At 35.9% G+C, this 16,475-nt stretch overlaps 1 protein-coding gene across 5 annotated transcripts in view; it reads right to left on the reverse strand.

The window, feature by feature from the left end:
* Positions 1-16,475, reverse strand: part of LOC124358511 (protein bric-a-brac 1-like) — a 524,334-nt gene that overhangs the window by 281,026 nt on the left and 226,833 nt on the right. For all 5 annotated transcript variants that reach the window (XM_046810823.1, XM_046810813.1, XM_046810817.1 and 2 more), the window contains exon 3: positions 6,145-6,203. In XM_046810823.1, coding sequence (XP_046666779.1) covers positions 6,145-6,197 — 53 coding nt within the window. In that variant the 5' untranslated portion in view covers positions 6,198-6,203. The remainder of the gene's footprint in view (positions 1-6,144; positions 6,204-16,475) is intronic.

Below are 16,475 nucleotides of genomic sequence, written 5' to 3' on the forward strand. Positions count from 1 at the left end.
CATGTAACTCTAAAGTGGTTAGTTCAGTATTAAACAGAGAACATAAGGCAGGTACAAACTGTCGACTGTATTGACAAACATATAACTCTAAAGTGGATAGTTAAGTATTAATCAGAGAACATAAGGCAGGTACAAACTGTCGACTGTATTGACAAACATATAACACTAAAGTGGATAGTTCAGTATTAATCAGAGAATATAAGGCAGGTACAAACTGTCGACTGTATTGACAAACATATAACTCTAAAGAGTATTAATTAGAGAATATAAGACAGGTACAAACTGTCGACTGTATTGACAAACATATAACTCTAAAGTGGATAGTTCAGTATTAATCAGAGAACACAAGGCAGGTACAAACTGTCGACTGTATTGACAAACATATAACTCTAAAGTGGATAGTTCAGTATTAATCAGAGAATATAAGGCAGGTACAAACTGTCGACTGTATTGACAAACATATAACTCTAAAGAGTATTAATTAGAGAATATAAGACAGGTACAAACTGTCGACTGTATTGACAAACATATAACTCTAAAGTGGATAGTTCAGTATTAATCAGAGAACACAAGGCAGGTACAAACTGTCGACTGTATTGACAAACATATAACTCTAAAGTGGATAGTTCAGTATTAATCAGAGAATATAAGTCAGGTACAAACTGTCGACTGTATTGACAAACATATAACTCTAAAGAGTATTAATTAGAGAATATAAGGCAGGTACAAACTGTCGACTGTATTGACAAACATGTAACTCTAAAGTGGATAGTTCAGTATTAATCAGAGAATATAAGGCAGGTACAAACTGTCGACTGTATTGACAAACATATAACTCTAAAGTGGATAGTTCAGTATTAATCAGAGAATATAAGGCAGGTACAAACTGTCGACTGTATTGACAAACATATAACACTAAAGTGGATAGTTCAGTATTAATCAGAGAACACAAGGCAGGTACAAACTGTCGACTGTATTGACAAACATGTAACTCTAAAGTGGTTAGTTCAGTATTAAACAGAGAACATAAGGCAGGTACAAACTGTCGACTGTATTGACAAACATATAACTCTAAAGTGGATAGTTCAGTATTAATCAGAGAACACAAGGCAGGTACAAACTGTCGACTGTATTGACAAACATATAACACTAAAGTGGATAGTTCAGTATTAATCAGAGAATATAAGGCAGGTACAAACTGTCGACTGTATTGACAAACATATAACTCTAAAGTGGATAGTTCAGTATTAATCAGAAAAAATGAGTCAGGTAAAGTTCAATATGGAATTCAAATTATGGTGTTGGGCAGACCGAAGTCACAAACTAACATTGAAAACTGAGCTGTAGTTTAACTATTGCACTATTTATTTAATGCGTTCTTAAGTTCAACAATGTTCCTGAATTTTCTAAATTACTAGCTATTGTCAACTTTTCCGGGCTTTTTATTTGTATATTGTAAGATAACACGGACAGATTTACTTATTATCGTGTTTGGGTTAATCAAAATAAAAGTACATTGTTGAGAAAATAAAACAAAATATTAGAAAACTCTAAAGTGGATAGTTCAGTATTAATCAGAGAATATAAGGCATTTATAATTCAATACGAATCTAAACCATTATGGTATTGGATGACTGCATTGACAAATATATAACTGTAAATTGGCTAGTTCAGTATTAATCAGAAAAAATGAGTTAGGTAAAGTTCAATATGGAATTCAAACTATTATGGTGTTGGGCAGACCGTAGTCACAAACTAACATTGAAAATTGAGCTGTAGTTTAACTATTGTACTATTAATTTAATGCGTTCTTAAGTTCAACAATGTTCCTGAATTTTCTAAATTACTAGCTATTGTCAACTTTTCCGGGCTTTTTATTTGTATATTGTAAGATAACACGGACAAATTTACTTATTATCGTGTTGGGTTAATCAAAATAAAAGTACATTGTTGAGAAAATAAAAAAAATACTAGAAAACTCTAAAGTGGATAGTTCAGTATTAATCAGAGAATATAAGGCATTTATAATTCAATACGAATCTAAACCATTATGGTATTGGATGACTGCATTGACAAATATATAACTGTAAATTGGCTAGTTCAGTATTAATCAGAAAAAATGAGTTAGGTAAAGTTCAATATGGAATTCAAACTATTATGGTGTTGGGCAGACCGTAGTCACAAACTAACATTGAAAATTGAGCTGTAGTTTAACTATTGTACTATTAATTTAATGCGTTCTTAAGTTCAACAATGTTCCTGAATTTTCTAAATTACTAGCTATTGTCAACTTTTCCGGGCTTTTTATTTGTATATTGTAAGATAACACGGACAAATTTACTTATTATCGTGTTTGGGTTAAGCAAAATAAAAGTACATTGTTGAGTAAATAAAAAAAGATTGGAAAAACATCAACTTCCGTCCTTTAAAGACTATGTTAATCCAATATTTATTCACCAAAAACAATTCAGCGATGTTAGGCTATTTGATTACCCTTTATAGATTTTCTCATAAGTTTTGTTCATAATTGAAGAAATTTTGATATTACATTTGCTGAATAGCCATTGATAATATAGGGAGAAAGAAAAAGTAGATGATATAAATGATTCCTTCACGATGAGTCTTCTTGCCAAAACTATCAAGCAGAGTAACTAAAGTGTTTACGATTTGGAACTGTTTTAATGGAGATTACGAGTTATTGTACAGCTGTCACAGTTAGTGTAGACTTCATCATTTATACTGGAATTGGCTCGCAGTTAGTGTAGACTTCGGCATTTATACTGGAGTTGGCTCCCAGTTAGTGTAGACTACACCATTTGTACTGGAATTGGCTCCCAGTTAGTGTAGACTTCGTTATTTATACTGGAGTTGGATCCCAGTTAGTGTAGACTACACCATTTATACTGCAGTTGGCTCCTAGTTAGTGTAGACTACACCATTTATATTGGAGTTGACTCTCAGTTAGTGTAGACTTCGTCATTTATACTGGAGTTGGCTCCCAGTTAGTGTAGCCTATACCATTTATACTTGAGTTGGATCTCAGTTGGTTTAACCCAAATAATTTATACTGGAGTTAGTTCCCATTTAGTGTAGCCTACTTCAACTACACTGGGGTTGGATCCTAGTAAGTATAACGCCTACACCATTTAAACTGGAGTTGGATCCAAGTTAATGTTTGTAACTTGGATACAGTATGTTTACTATAGACGAATGTATCATAGCAAGTTTTACGATGCCATGATGATGAAAGTTCGTATCTGGAAGTGTATATAGAAATCTGCCAGGTATTGATACGTGCGATGAAAGTCATACCTTGCTATGTAAACTTTCTAGTTATTACGAGTTTTAAATATTATACATTTTAATATTTACAAAAATGGGAAATGTGCTGATCAGTGAATGTTTCTTTTTCAACTATTAGTTTCAGCTGTCAAGGTTTCAGTAAGTCATTCATAGTAATCTATCAAATTAATTCACGAAAACTATATCCTAAATGTTACGGTAAATATATAACCACTGGATCGATATTTTCTGTTATAAACAAACTTAGTTGGGCAAGTATAGTTTTTTATTATATAATGTAAAAAATATTAGCTGGAAAATCTTTTGGACAGTTATCCTAGCGTTATCTAGCAAGAGTAAATGGAGGGGGAAAGGCGAACGGATGCATTCAGTGGCGAATCGCATGTCCGAGCCTTATTACAGCAGTATTTTAAAAGCAAGGCTTTAATAAGGCTGTATAGACGGGGCGGCGGCGGGGCGGGCGGCGGAACCAACACCCATTTCGATAACACTAATGTATAGTTTGTTTGATTCTATAATTGTAACAACACAAGCTAACCCCAGTTTCGCGTGCGCCACATCTAGATAGACCACGTGATTCTCGGGTTTTAAACAAGACACGCAGTTGAGCGCGGACATATTGCATGCAAGTTAAAATATAAAACTTACATATATTGTATGTATACCATACTATGTATTACAGTATTCTTTATTTTTAAATCATCACAAAAATCTAGACAGTAATTCTTCACCTTCAGTGTCTTTCTTTTTACAAAAAGTATCCCCACCTTTTTTCAGTCAACGTTAATCCAGCCCATAATTACTCCTTAAGAAAAAGAAACAACCTAATCCTACCCTGCCATAAAACATCTTTTTTTGAAAAACAAAGTCTTTACTCCTGCATCCGCCTTTTTAACTCTTTGCCATCCTGCTTGAAAATTGTTGTGGACGATATGGAATTTCAAAATCGTCTGAAAAAATGTCTTATTTCGAGAGAATATTACAGTGTCCGGGAATACGTTGAGGATAATAAATTGTAGATCACTCCTGTTATATTGATTTGGTCTTGTTGTGTTTGATCTGTCAGTAGTCTATACTTTAAGTTAGGATATTATAATTTTCTTGACGAATGCCTATGCATGTTATGTTTTTGGCAATAAACGAATTGATTGATTGATTGAATCATCTAATATTTAACAAGGAACAATTTTTAGCTAAATGAATTTTAATACAATATATAAACACTGGAAAAGTACAATTGATTATACATCCTACATTAACAAACCACAATATTACATCAAGTAAAGCAGATAAAAAAATACCTTAAAACCACTACCAAAGAACGTTTCTATGAAAAATTAAATTTAAAGGAATATTTCCAACATCAAGATATATATATTCCAAAGTGTTTACTAATCTAGTGCAATTAACTTCAGTCAAAAAGTAGAACACGGTAATTTTGCTAACAAACATTTATTCCGCTACTGTAGGTCCAACGTACAGTGACGGTTCCAACTGTAGAATTGGCAGGACCCTTTAAACTGGTGTCGAACTGCTTCCATTTATTAGAATGCGTCACCGGTTCCACCCTAAAAAATGTTCGTAATCATGTCCGTTCAAAATCCGGCTACCACCGAGCAACAACAGATTCATCATTGTAAGCAACAATATCCAACATTGCAAAGAGTGTAGAGTTCACGTGAGTGTTACCAAGGTTTTCACGATCTCTCGCGATTGTTTATGGAAACATGTAAAAACTCGCTTTATGGACTCACGTGGGAGACTAACGCCAATGTTTATGTTTTAACAATTCTGAATGTGATGAAAATTAGCAGTACATTCAATTCGCGAATTGAAGTTACTGCGAAATTGTCAATGCTAGTTTCTTAGGAACCACCTAAGATGTGAGACTAACATGTTTACAAAACTCCATTAAATCCATCGCGTACTGTCGAAGATTTACTGATGAGTCATGGGTCAGTAATACTGGGATTATACGGGGTGAGGCAGGCCACCGTCCGAGATGTGTAGCGGCTGTCCCGAGAAACCCATCTTCTTCATTTTAATGAAAACCTCATATTAGAATTGGAGAAAATATTTATAACACCTACAATTCTTCAAAATGACATTTTTTGGAGTTAGGGGTATTTTTTTAAAGATATCAAATGTAAAGGCAGATATAGCCGTATCTAAATTTAGAGGTCTCTATTTAATGGTGATTTAGAAAAATTCTTTTGCTTCTTGTATGTGAGTGTTCGAAAATGTCAAGGTTGTACGGTTGTTTTACTGTTAACTCGTTAACATTTTAGCAAATCAAAATTTTTATATTTTGTAATTTAAGATTAACAAAGAAGTACCCTTTCTAAAAGTAAGTTACAGTCGTCACTGATCAGCACATTTCCCATTTTTTGTAAATATTAAAATGTATAATATTTAAAACTCGTAATAACTAGAAAGTTTACATAGCAAGGTATGACTTTCATCGCACGTATCAATAGCTCTCTTAAAAACTAAATACTCAATGTTGCTTATATATTAATGAAGTACTATGCAAAACTTTCAGCCACATTATTCATTAATGACAGTAAGACTTGTAGAACAAATTCTTAATCAACATTGAAATAATTTGGTGTCTTTGGAAAGCTCGGGTATAGTAAGAATATAGAGTACAATAACTCACTGATTGTAAACAAATAACATTACTCAATAAGATAGAGAACATAAGTCAAAGTGGACAGAACTAAAAACGATAATCACTAAACAACAAATTTAAATAAGTAAACGTATAAAACTATATAAATGATCCGCATATAAATGACAGATATCGGTTGACTGCACAATCGTTACCGAGTGACAACTTACTTGGTGACAATGGAGGCCCCCGCAATGGTGCTGACCTCCCCCGCCATTCTCATCTGAAACTGAAAAAACCACGAGTTAGAAATATCCCTTCCGTGGTTTATTTTACCATATTGCCATATTAATACAAACATAACACTTTCAAAGATTTAGAAACTCCGTATTCTTGAAAACTTATTGCAGGAAATTGTTATAAGAATTTTAACTATTTATTATCTTTTTTCGTACAAAATGTGGACTTTATTTTTTTTAGAATTAATTTGAAGTTACGTTTAAACATATTCCATTATAACGGTTGTATACTTTATATATATATATATATATATATATATATATATATATATATTATTATATCTAAACAGCCACTCTCTTGAAACCTTAAGAGATATGGAAAGATAAGTATAAGTAATTTGTTGCTTAAAATTGCTTTAACATGTTAACAAAAGTGTCAAATTTGATTTATGTTATGAAATATTCCAGATAATATCTTTTCCCAAATTGAAAATTGAAATTCGTTAAGGCTAGCTAACAACCTCGACCAACCAATGTGTCTCTCAATGTGACTGTCTCTGTATCGCGCTTAGTATGGATTTTGTAAAAAACTACACTACTAAGTTAGAGTTCACAATTAGTCATGCAAATGCTGTATAACGTTTACAACATTATTCGCCCGCTATCTGGAACTCTTAAGAGGTATCAAAAAATACGTACGAGCATACATTATTGTAAACGACCTGAGAATTGTATCAAAGGTGGAAAGGGTTGATTCAATGCGAATATTTCACCTCCCGCTTAGTGCAGCGTCTGAGATCTGACACTGTCACAGACAGACTCCTGCCACCTCGAGACTACTTCTGTCCATAAAATCCATAAAAAGTAGGCGACTGGAACGTCCAAAACGAACTTTGTCTGGTTATCCAGGAGCTATCCAGTGTAATCCAATCGAGGTGAAGAGACACATCAGATGCACTAAATTAGTGTCAGATCTCACACGCTGCACTAAGCGGAAGGTGACATGGAGCTGAAATATTTATTCTAATTTACGTTTCAGAAAGTATTACGGTGACAAACTTAAGTAGCTTATTAGTGGTATGGACTCTTATTGAAGATTTCCGGATCAGTTCGACAACGATGTATTTCTTTGAGAAACATAAAATTACATTAATCTAAAACTATAAAAACTATCGACAACAATTAATTACTAAAAAAAAGTTATGATTCGATAAACGAAAAGGTGAGTCCACAATAATTGCCGGAGTAAACAGAGTTATAATTATTATTATTACAATCTCTGACTGCGCGGAGTTTGTTTTGAAGCTATCGCCAGAGAGGAGTGCCGGAACCAGAATAAAGCCGTATTGTGGCTGGGACCATTTAAACTGTATGTTCTTATTGGCCGAGAGCAGAGCACCCTTTGTACATGGCGGCCAAATTACGGGCCAGCATTAATCGCATCAAAGCGTCTTCTTGGGCCAAGGAGACGTCCGCGGGCGGTCAAACCGACTCAAACGAAATTGTCTTATTATTTGCTGGGAATATCATTTTCTAGTGGTCAGTTGGGCTTTGAGAGCGCTCCATTCGGACGATTGCGTTCCGTGGAACTAGTTTAGCGTTTTGTATTAGCCTGTCCTCTTGTCCGCAGTCCGCCTTTGCTTTCTGCAGTTCAAATTGTTTTCTTACCCTTATAGAAACATTTCATCTTCTTCTCTGTTTATTCGTTTTGTCTCCGAGCTTTGTCACAATGGTCAGAACTTCAGACAGCGCAGTCTGCGTTAATGGCTTTGTCATCATATAATTTGTCATCGCTTATTGGCTGAGCGTAGCGAAGCCTGTCAGTCGAGGGACTGGAAACATTTAATTTCTCTCTGCCTGTCTATCTGTCCGCATGATATTAGGTTCAGAAATGAACTGACCTATGAGCTTTAAATTGTGCATGAAGAAGCTTTGAGTAACACTGAGTTCAATGATGATGCATGTGTGGCTGAGCGTAAGCCAATATGTTTATATTGTTCTTAAAGGTAACTTTGAAAATAGCTATATATTAAAAACAGCGAATAATTTAAAAGAAACCCAACACACTAAAAAAGATATTTAAACATGAGACATATTAACACATCTAGCCTAGTATTCCAACACATACAACACAATTTTATAGTGATTTGGTGTGCAGAGCTCACAAGAACTTTTACTATTTAACTGATATAAAATTCAATTTAATGAACACAGATCTGAATGTGTCATGTGGAAAGATATGTCAAGATCGGTTTCATTTTTCAACTTTTAAATTTGCATGCAACTTCATTTCTACATGAATGAATTTTATGATGCTCCGTTCTAGTGTTACTTTCTTTTTTGTATGATTGCTTGTTTGTCTATCTGTTGCAGGACATCTGGAGAATTGATCTGAAATCTTCCGTGGAACCTCAAAGAAGCCCGTTACGACACGTGTTGTAGCATACTTCTCCGACACATGTTGTAGCGTACTACTCCGACACTGTTGTAACGGACTACTCCGATCCATGAAAACTGTTTTTCTATCTTTGAGACCACATATCGCCATTTTAGAATATGAAGACGGCAACCTACGTGAAAGTTTACTGAACACGGTTCAAAGATTGCAACACATCCGTTACAGCGGCATACTCTGCCAAGTCACTTCGTTTGGAATGACATAATTGTTGTTTTTTACGTTTAAAGAAAAGTTGTGTTTAGAAAGCTAAGGGTCCAGTTCATTTAGGGTTGAGCGCACCAATAAATTAAGGGAATTCGGGGAATCCCAGCAGCTATGTAGATATTACGATTAGGTATGTCGGGATTCAGCTCGTATACACATTATTGACGTTAGAGATGACAGAGACTAGGTTTACCTAGTTAAACACAAGTAGCGAGGGTTGGTGAAGAGAAGAGCAGACACGAGCCATACAGGGATACATCCACACCGGTCAAACTGCCGAGTCACTCACAAGGCACTGACTGCCACAATGGAGAATAATATTATGGCTTCAAATAACACGACTTGTGCAGGGTTTTATATTGGCGGAGAATGTGTTCCTCAAACAACGCGGATTTAAAATACTTCTTCCGAATACTTTTAATATTTTCATATAACACCCACAAACACTCTTAAAAATAATTTCAAGAAAATGTATTTGGTGGAAAGATAAGCAACGTTTTTGATACCTAGTCGAGTCTCAGAAAACAACGTGCCCCATTGTTTTGTATCTACAGTAAATAAATATCAGCCGTAGTTGCGTCATGCGCGTAGTAAAACATAGTAGTATCTAACTTTTACCACACCATTCTGGACTTGTACTTCATAATAAAAATTGATTTATGTAATTAATAATAATACATAATATGTCCATGTAGGGTACTCAAAATTGGTTTCCTTTGACACTGTATTGATAATAATTCTTTATTGTTGTACAACAATGTCCAAAATATTTTTTTATCGATGACACGTTAGTTTATTATAGGCACAGCCATTTATCACCATCGTTATGGACTCTCTTTAAATATACACAATATGTATAAATATATACTAAAGAAAAAAAATTCGTAATAATCCTTTTGACATTTATACACAATGCCGTTTTCAATAAGGATACACAATGTATATCCATATCATATTCGTGATCGTGTGCATACGTATATGACCTGATGAAATACTTTCTTTTTAGACATCTGAGAGGGTCAAATAAAATAACGATAAAATGTTAATTTTCATCCATTGTAAACTCATCAACTGAGTAAAATATCTTATATTATAGAAAACGTATTAATCGAGATTTAAATATTTAGGGTTCATTGATTCGTCTCTGATCTCCAGGGAGCTTATTAATTAGCTTAACTTGTTATTGCTTAGTGGTTAGCAACTATTCGATTGAAATCGCTGTATACTGTTCAATCCGGAAATAGTTCCTGGCTCTGGTCTCGTATTGGTAGATCTCCCTGCCCTGAGACAACCTTTGAGCAAACACTGTATATGTAAAAATGTTAAATTCAGCTCCAGTTCACCTTCCACGTATTGCAGCGTCTAAAATATAACGCTGTGACAGATTTGACTACTGGAATCTGGAACAAACATCCATCTGAAGAGAATATTTTTCAGGGGCTTTTGCAAATAAAACAAGTACAAAAAATGGATTTGTTTATGCTATAATGTATTTTCTTCATTAAATTTATAAAAGTAATACACGATGAACCCTTTTAAAAGAATTCTTAAAACATAGTATCTGTATTCAATCTCATATAGATCATCATCACGTACCATATAGGTTGTATTAAACAAAATCAAATAACTGAAATAAATTAACATGTGCTTAAGCATTACTTTTGTGGCTAATTTTTGTCAATGGAAAAATTCTCTTATTCAAATAATAATTTCGTTATAACATATTTTAATTTAATAGCATGTTGAGACTAATTTTAGCAATTTTATGAATTAAAAATGATCTACCCTTATATTTTATATTATATAGTTTATATTAGATTACCCTTCCTGCTTCTGTCAAATTTCCAGATTATTTTCAATGTTGATATGTGTGTGCTCATTATTATTTAGTTTTAAGTAGTCAGCATATTCGAACTTCATTATTTTAACAGTTAAATTACAACGATGTCAAAATATTATTGGACAAATCGGACCATTCTCAAATTTACTGTCAACGAATGCATTCGTCAGTAAATAACAGATTTATAACAAATAATAATACAAGGGTAGCAATAATACGAACTACGTAGCCGGCGGTGGTGGAAGTCTCGTTAACAGCGAACTGTGGGAATCATCTGTTACCTGAGTTTTAACAATCAACAAGCTATTTTTGTTTGGGCACATTTTTTCACAAAATATCGATCACCGTTCGGTTATCCTTGAACAATCGCAAGCCGAAGTGAGGCTGGGACAATCAGAACGTTGTTACCACCAGCTCGTTACAAACATCGACATGGAAATAAAATTGTTTGCATATTTGAATAGAAGGGAGACCCGCTATCGGAGTGTGGACCGGAATTGAATATCACTCGCACAAAATAAGATTATATTTGATTTCAATAAACGAAAAAATGGCGGAGGTTGTTGCGACCGACGATGAAAAAAACCGACACATTTTTACGTCGGACGAGTCGGGCAGAAATGTTTTAATGTATAAACTACATGTGCACTCGACAGTGGTGCGATCAGTTATACAATTCAAATTTTATCGCCAGACACCAATCACGGGAGCGGTTTTTTGCACCAACGAAGCCAATAAAGGCGGAAAAAGTTATTTTCCGACCGCAAGTAATATAAACGAATTTGAACGGGCGATTCCTGCCGTAATTGGACTCCTATATGTTGGCGATATAATTTATATTAAAAAATACCTACGCGTCCCTACGGGTGTATTACCGGTAGGTCGGACACTTGATTGGATTTCTGATGTCAGTGCGCGCGGTTTCCAATTTCCCTACCACCATTAATTATTGGATTTGCTCATGGTGGCCGGCCACGCCATACATCACCACCGATACAAATATAGCAAATACATTTTTACAAGTGGTTCGGTCCGATCTTTATCTGTTGTCCGAGTATTTTTGATGAAACCCCAACACCAAACGCGCATGGAGTTGATTTTATATTTCTTTACTGGCGAATAAAACACACACAAAATATATTTTCTAAAAAAATCTTAAGAAATAAAATGACACTAAGACAACATGTGCGAGTTCTGCTTGTGAATCAGTTATCCCCCTGTAGATGGAGTGGTCAAACATTACTGAAGCCGCTACATTTTACCGCTTAAATTTAAAACGTGCGGGTGGAATAATGATAATCTCATGATTAATAGGCGGTTTAATTTATATTTCATAACCACTCTTTATCTACAGTATTAATTGCACATAAACAGACGTACGTAACAGTGAATGATTCGAACCTGTTATCCTGGTGAATTCTTGAACGAACATGATAGATTGGAGATATAAAGATAGGCTGTACAGTGTACATACCCAACGGAATGCAACAAAAAGTTTTTCACGCCGGTTTTCCTAGTGAATTCTTGACAGAACATGATGTACTGGAGACATACAGGGAGACAACTGCACATAGCCAGACAAATTTAAAAGAAAATGTTTCAGCTCTTTTGAGGTGATTTCTTGACAGGACATGATGTACTGGAGACATATAGGGAGACAACTGCACATAGTCAAACACATTTAACAGAAAATGTTTCACCTCTTTTGTGGTGATTTCTTGACAGGACATGATGTACTGGAGACATATAGGGAGACAACTGCACATAGTCAAACACATTTAACAGAAAATGTTTCACCTCTTTTGTGGTGATTTTTTGACAGGACATGATGTACTGAAGACATATAGGGAGACAACTGCACATAGTCAAACACATTTAACAGAAAATGTTTCACCTCTTTTGTGGTGATTTCTTGACAGGACATGATGTACTGAAGACATATATGGAGACAACTGCACATAGTCAAACACATTTAACAGAAAAATGTTTCACCTCTTTTGTGGTGATTTCTTAACAGAACATGATGTACTGGAGACATATAGGGAGACAACTGCACATAGTCAAACACATTTAACAGAAAATGTTTCACCTCTTTTGTGGTGATTTCTTGACAGGACATGATGTACTGGAGACATATAGGGAGGACAACTGCACATAGTCAAACACATTTAACAGAAAGTGTTTCAGCTCTTTTGTGGCGATTTTTTGACAGGACTGTACTGGAGACATACAGGGGGACAACTGCACATAGCCAGAAAAATTTAACAGAAAATGTTTCAGCTCTTTTTTGGTGATTTGTTGAGAAGACATGAGCTATTGGAGACATTTAAGGAGGCAGCTGTACACAGCCAATGAAATGTAAGGGAAAATGTTTCACCTCTTTTTGTGGTGATTTCTTGAGAAGACATGAGCTATTGGAGACATGTAAGGAGGCAGCTGTACACAGCCAATGAAATGTAAGGGAAAATGTTTCACCTCTTTTGTGGTGATTTCTTGAGAAGACATGAGCTACTAGAGACATGTAAGGTGGCAGCTGTACATAGCCAATGAAATGTAAGGGAAAATGTTTCACCTCTTTTGTGGTGATTTCTTGACATGACATGAGCTATTTGGAGACATGTACACAGCCAATGGAATGCAAGACAAATGTTTCACTCCTGTTGTCCTGGTGTAATGATTTCTTGAGAGGACTTAAGCTGTTGAAAATATGTAGGAAGGCAGCTGCACATAGCCAGACAAATTTGACAGAAAATGTTTCGCCCTTGTAATCTTGGACGAATGTAGCTCCTGATCACGAGAGCCCCGGCAGCCGACCAAGGTCAGATCCGGCACAAGAGGCAGTGACAAGGTCGCCCCATGAGCTACTGCAGGTTACAAGAGTAATGGTTGTCACAGAAATACCAGCGGTACTGTTTCAATATTAATAAACCAGAGGTAACTTATTACCGTTTCACTTATCTCAAGATTGTATCGGATCAATATATTATCAGTAAAACGTGATATATGTGCACCCAGTTCAGTAACACACCTGACGCAACGCCGCCAAGACCATAAAAATGTCGAGAAAGGCACTATTATTGACACACACACAAAGAATAATGAGATTGTCTCTGATATAAAGAATAATATCAAAATCAATTTAAATAGGTTGACTATATACATATTAACATTCAAATTCTGCAAAGCAATTTGGGAACCCTAAAACTAATCCCGGAAAAAACACATACAAATTTTAAATTCACGTAAATATATGTTAACTGTACTTTGTTTGATAATATGTTTACATTAACGAAACTCATTTAGTCAAAATTACCAACATAAAAAATAATAATATCTGTGTCCTTAAGAATCGTGCCACATAGACACTACCTAATATAGAATCAATATTATGGAAAAGAGGACAAAATATATCCTGCCAGTTATGTGCTTCTTGTTTTCTAATCCATAGAAAATATAAACATTTACTAAGCCTACCCTTGTGGGATACAATATTATGAGTATTTTCTTAACTACTTAAATTGAAAAGAAAAATGGACGAAATAAAACTTACAATACAAAAATACCACAAAATATGTCCAGAGCTTTAATGAAAAAATAATTGCAACATAGATGTGTCAGATATAACAACCAAAGTTATTTTCTTCTAAATCGAATGTTATTACGTTTTTGAACACGCTGCAATATATGACGCATATCACGAAATCCTAAAGTATGACAGCTTACTTTGTTAACTTCGCAAATTTGATTATAATTTTAAATTGTTGAGTACTTGAAGTATGTATTCGGTATCACCGTACACAACATTACCGTACATATTTACAGAGACGAATATCAAAAACAAGCTTGTCTGAGCAGACCTACACAGTATGACATCATTATCACAAGGTGATATTATGGAAGCCGAGGCTAAAAGATAATAGGAAAGAAAATAAGCAAGACGCGTTTGGGGCTGTCGCCTGGTAGCCAAGCACTGAGGTCAGGAAGGCGGTAGCTCGTCTGGCTAGCACCCAAAGAATGGCTCGCCTTCTGGTTATCACTGGGGCCTTTCCAAGTGCGCCGGTGCAGCTCTAGACTGCTGTCTCAACCTCGCCTCCCTGGACATTGTCATTCGTGCTATGGCCAGGAGGAGTGCCTACTGTCTTCAGCTGGCGGGGCTCTGTTTGGAAGCTGCAACAGGGAGCACTGCATCCTGATTCAGGAGAATGCTCTGCACATAATCTGATAAGTTGTCTAAAATATTTTCCTTCGACAATCCTTTCCAACAAATCCTTTCAGGATTGTTATACCTTCTAGGGAGACTAGGTCGGAGAGAGATAGAGAAACCTCTTCCACCAGCGGACCTTGAATGGTTTGCATATGCCTCTAACACAAAAACTGGCACAGGCGCTGGAATTGTGGGTGTGAAACCATGTAGGGAGCTAGTGGTCTCTATAGGGCCTCATCCCACAGTGCTTCCGGCAGGAGACACACTGACACAGCCATTATGGAATATGTTTGCGAGAATCTTCGTCTGTAGTGGAGGAAGGAGATTTCAAAAGACAACCAGGCTGCATTAAAGGTGATGGAATCTTGTATATTCAACTCCAAAACTTCTGGGATTGCTTCCCTTGGCAGAATCAACAATGTGGCTTTTTGTTGGGTTCCTTGTCATGTGGAAGTCTCTGGGAACGAGGGGACTGATGCTCTGGCCACCAACTTGGGCTCAGCGTCCAATATGACGGGCCACACCCGTTCTGTGGCATTTTTAGGTGTACACCCTTTAGGGCTGTCTTGCAGTGGGTTCACACTTAACTTGAGAGAAGGTGGAGACTGCATTCGGGTCTGAGCACAATGGTACTAGAGTCGCTTTTCCCCAGGGTGGTGTCTGACCCTCCCTCCTTAAGTAGATCGGTGTCTTCTCGGGTTGTGGGTCTAATTACTCGTGCAGGACATGATCACCTAACGAAGTATATTCACAGAGTCGGCATTCTCCGGGAGAATCTGCTCTGTAGAATGTGTGCCGGGCAAGAGGAAACTGCTGAACACCTGCTCTTAGACTATTCTGCGATGGAAAGGGGGCGCAACGTCATCTTTGGTAGACTGGACAAGGGTGGTGAATTTCCCAAGGAGGACCTAATCGGTTGTTTTCGGCGGTTTGTAAAACTGAAGGAAATGTAAAATGAGGCAACCACTCGTGTTGTACTTCCGGGGTGCACTAAGGCTCTTAAGTCCATGACAACAAGCCGCGCATTAGACGCAAAAGAAGCAAGTTACCACTTCAGTTTTCATATTTAATATTAAACATATCAATAACCACACAATTGTAAAAAAAAGAAAAAATAATCTAAAATTTTAGTTTCCATATTAAATTAATATGAACTATTTTAATTCCTGTCCTTGCCGCTCCATTGTATCTACGTAAGACGACATCACGTCAGAAAAACTGTTACTAGTTAGTCTAAACTGACGCAAATCATTATAAAGCATGCACATCCTGCCTAGTAGTCAGAGAGAGGAGGGAGTCAATACAAACCAATCAAGCTCTCTCAATATTTGTGTACCAGGTAAGTTGCCCTGCGATAAGTACACTAATTTGCCAATGTCTAGGCAATTACAATAATTGTGTTCGAAGTCATCAAGTGTGGATGTTGTCTAACTTCAAACAGGCAATGGAAGAAATTTGCAGCTGTATGGTTCTGAGTGATCACTCATTACTCAAGTTAAAAGGAATTCCGACAACCCAGAATTAATCATTAAACGTTTCAGTCACAAAAAATAAAAGAAATTCGCGGTAATTTGGTATTATCCGGAGACCACCGTTTCTCGAAAAGTTTTTCTTAG

Source organism: Homalodisca vitripennis, chromosome 1 (assembly GCF_021130785.1).
Source record: "Homalodisca vitripennis isolate AUS2020 chromosome 1, UT_GWSS_2.1, whole genome shotgun sequence".
Classification (NCBI taxonomy): Eukaryota; Metazoa; Arthropoda; class Insecta; order Hemiptera; family Cicadellidae; genus Homalodisca; species Homalodisca vitripennis.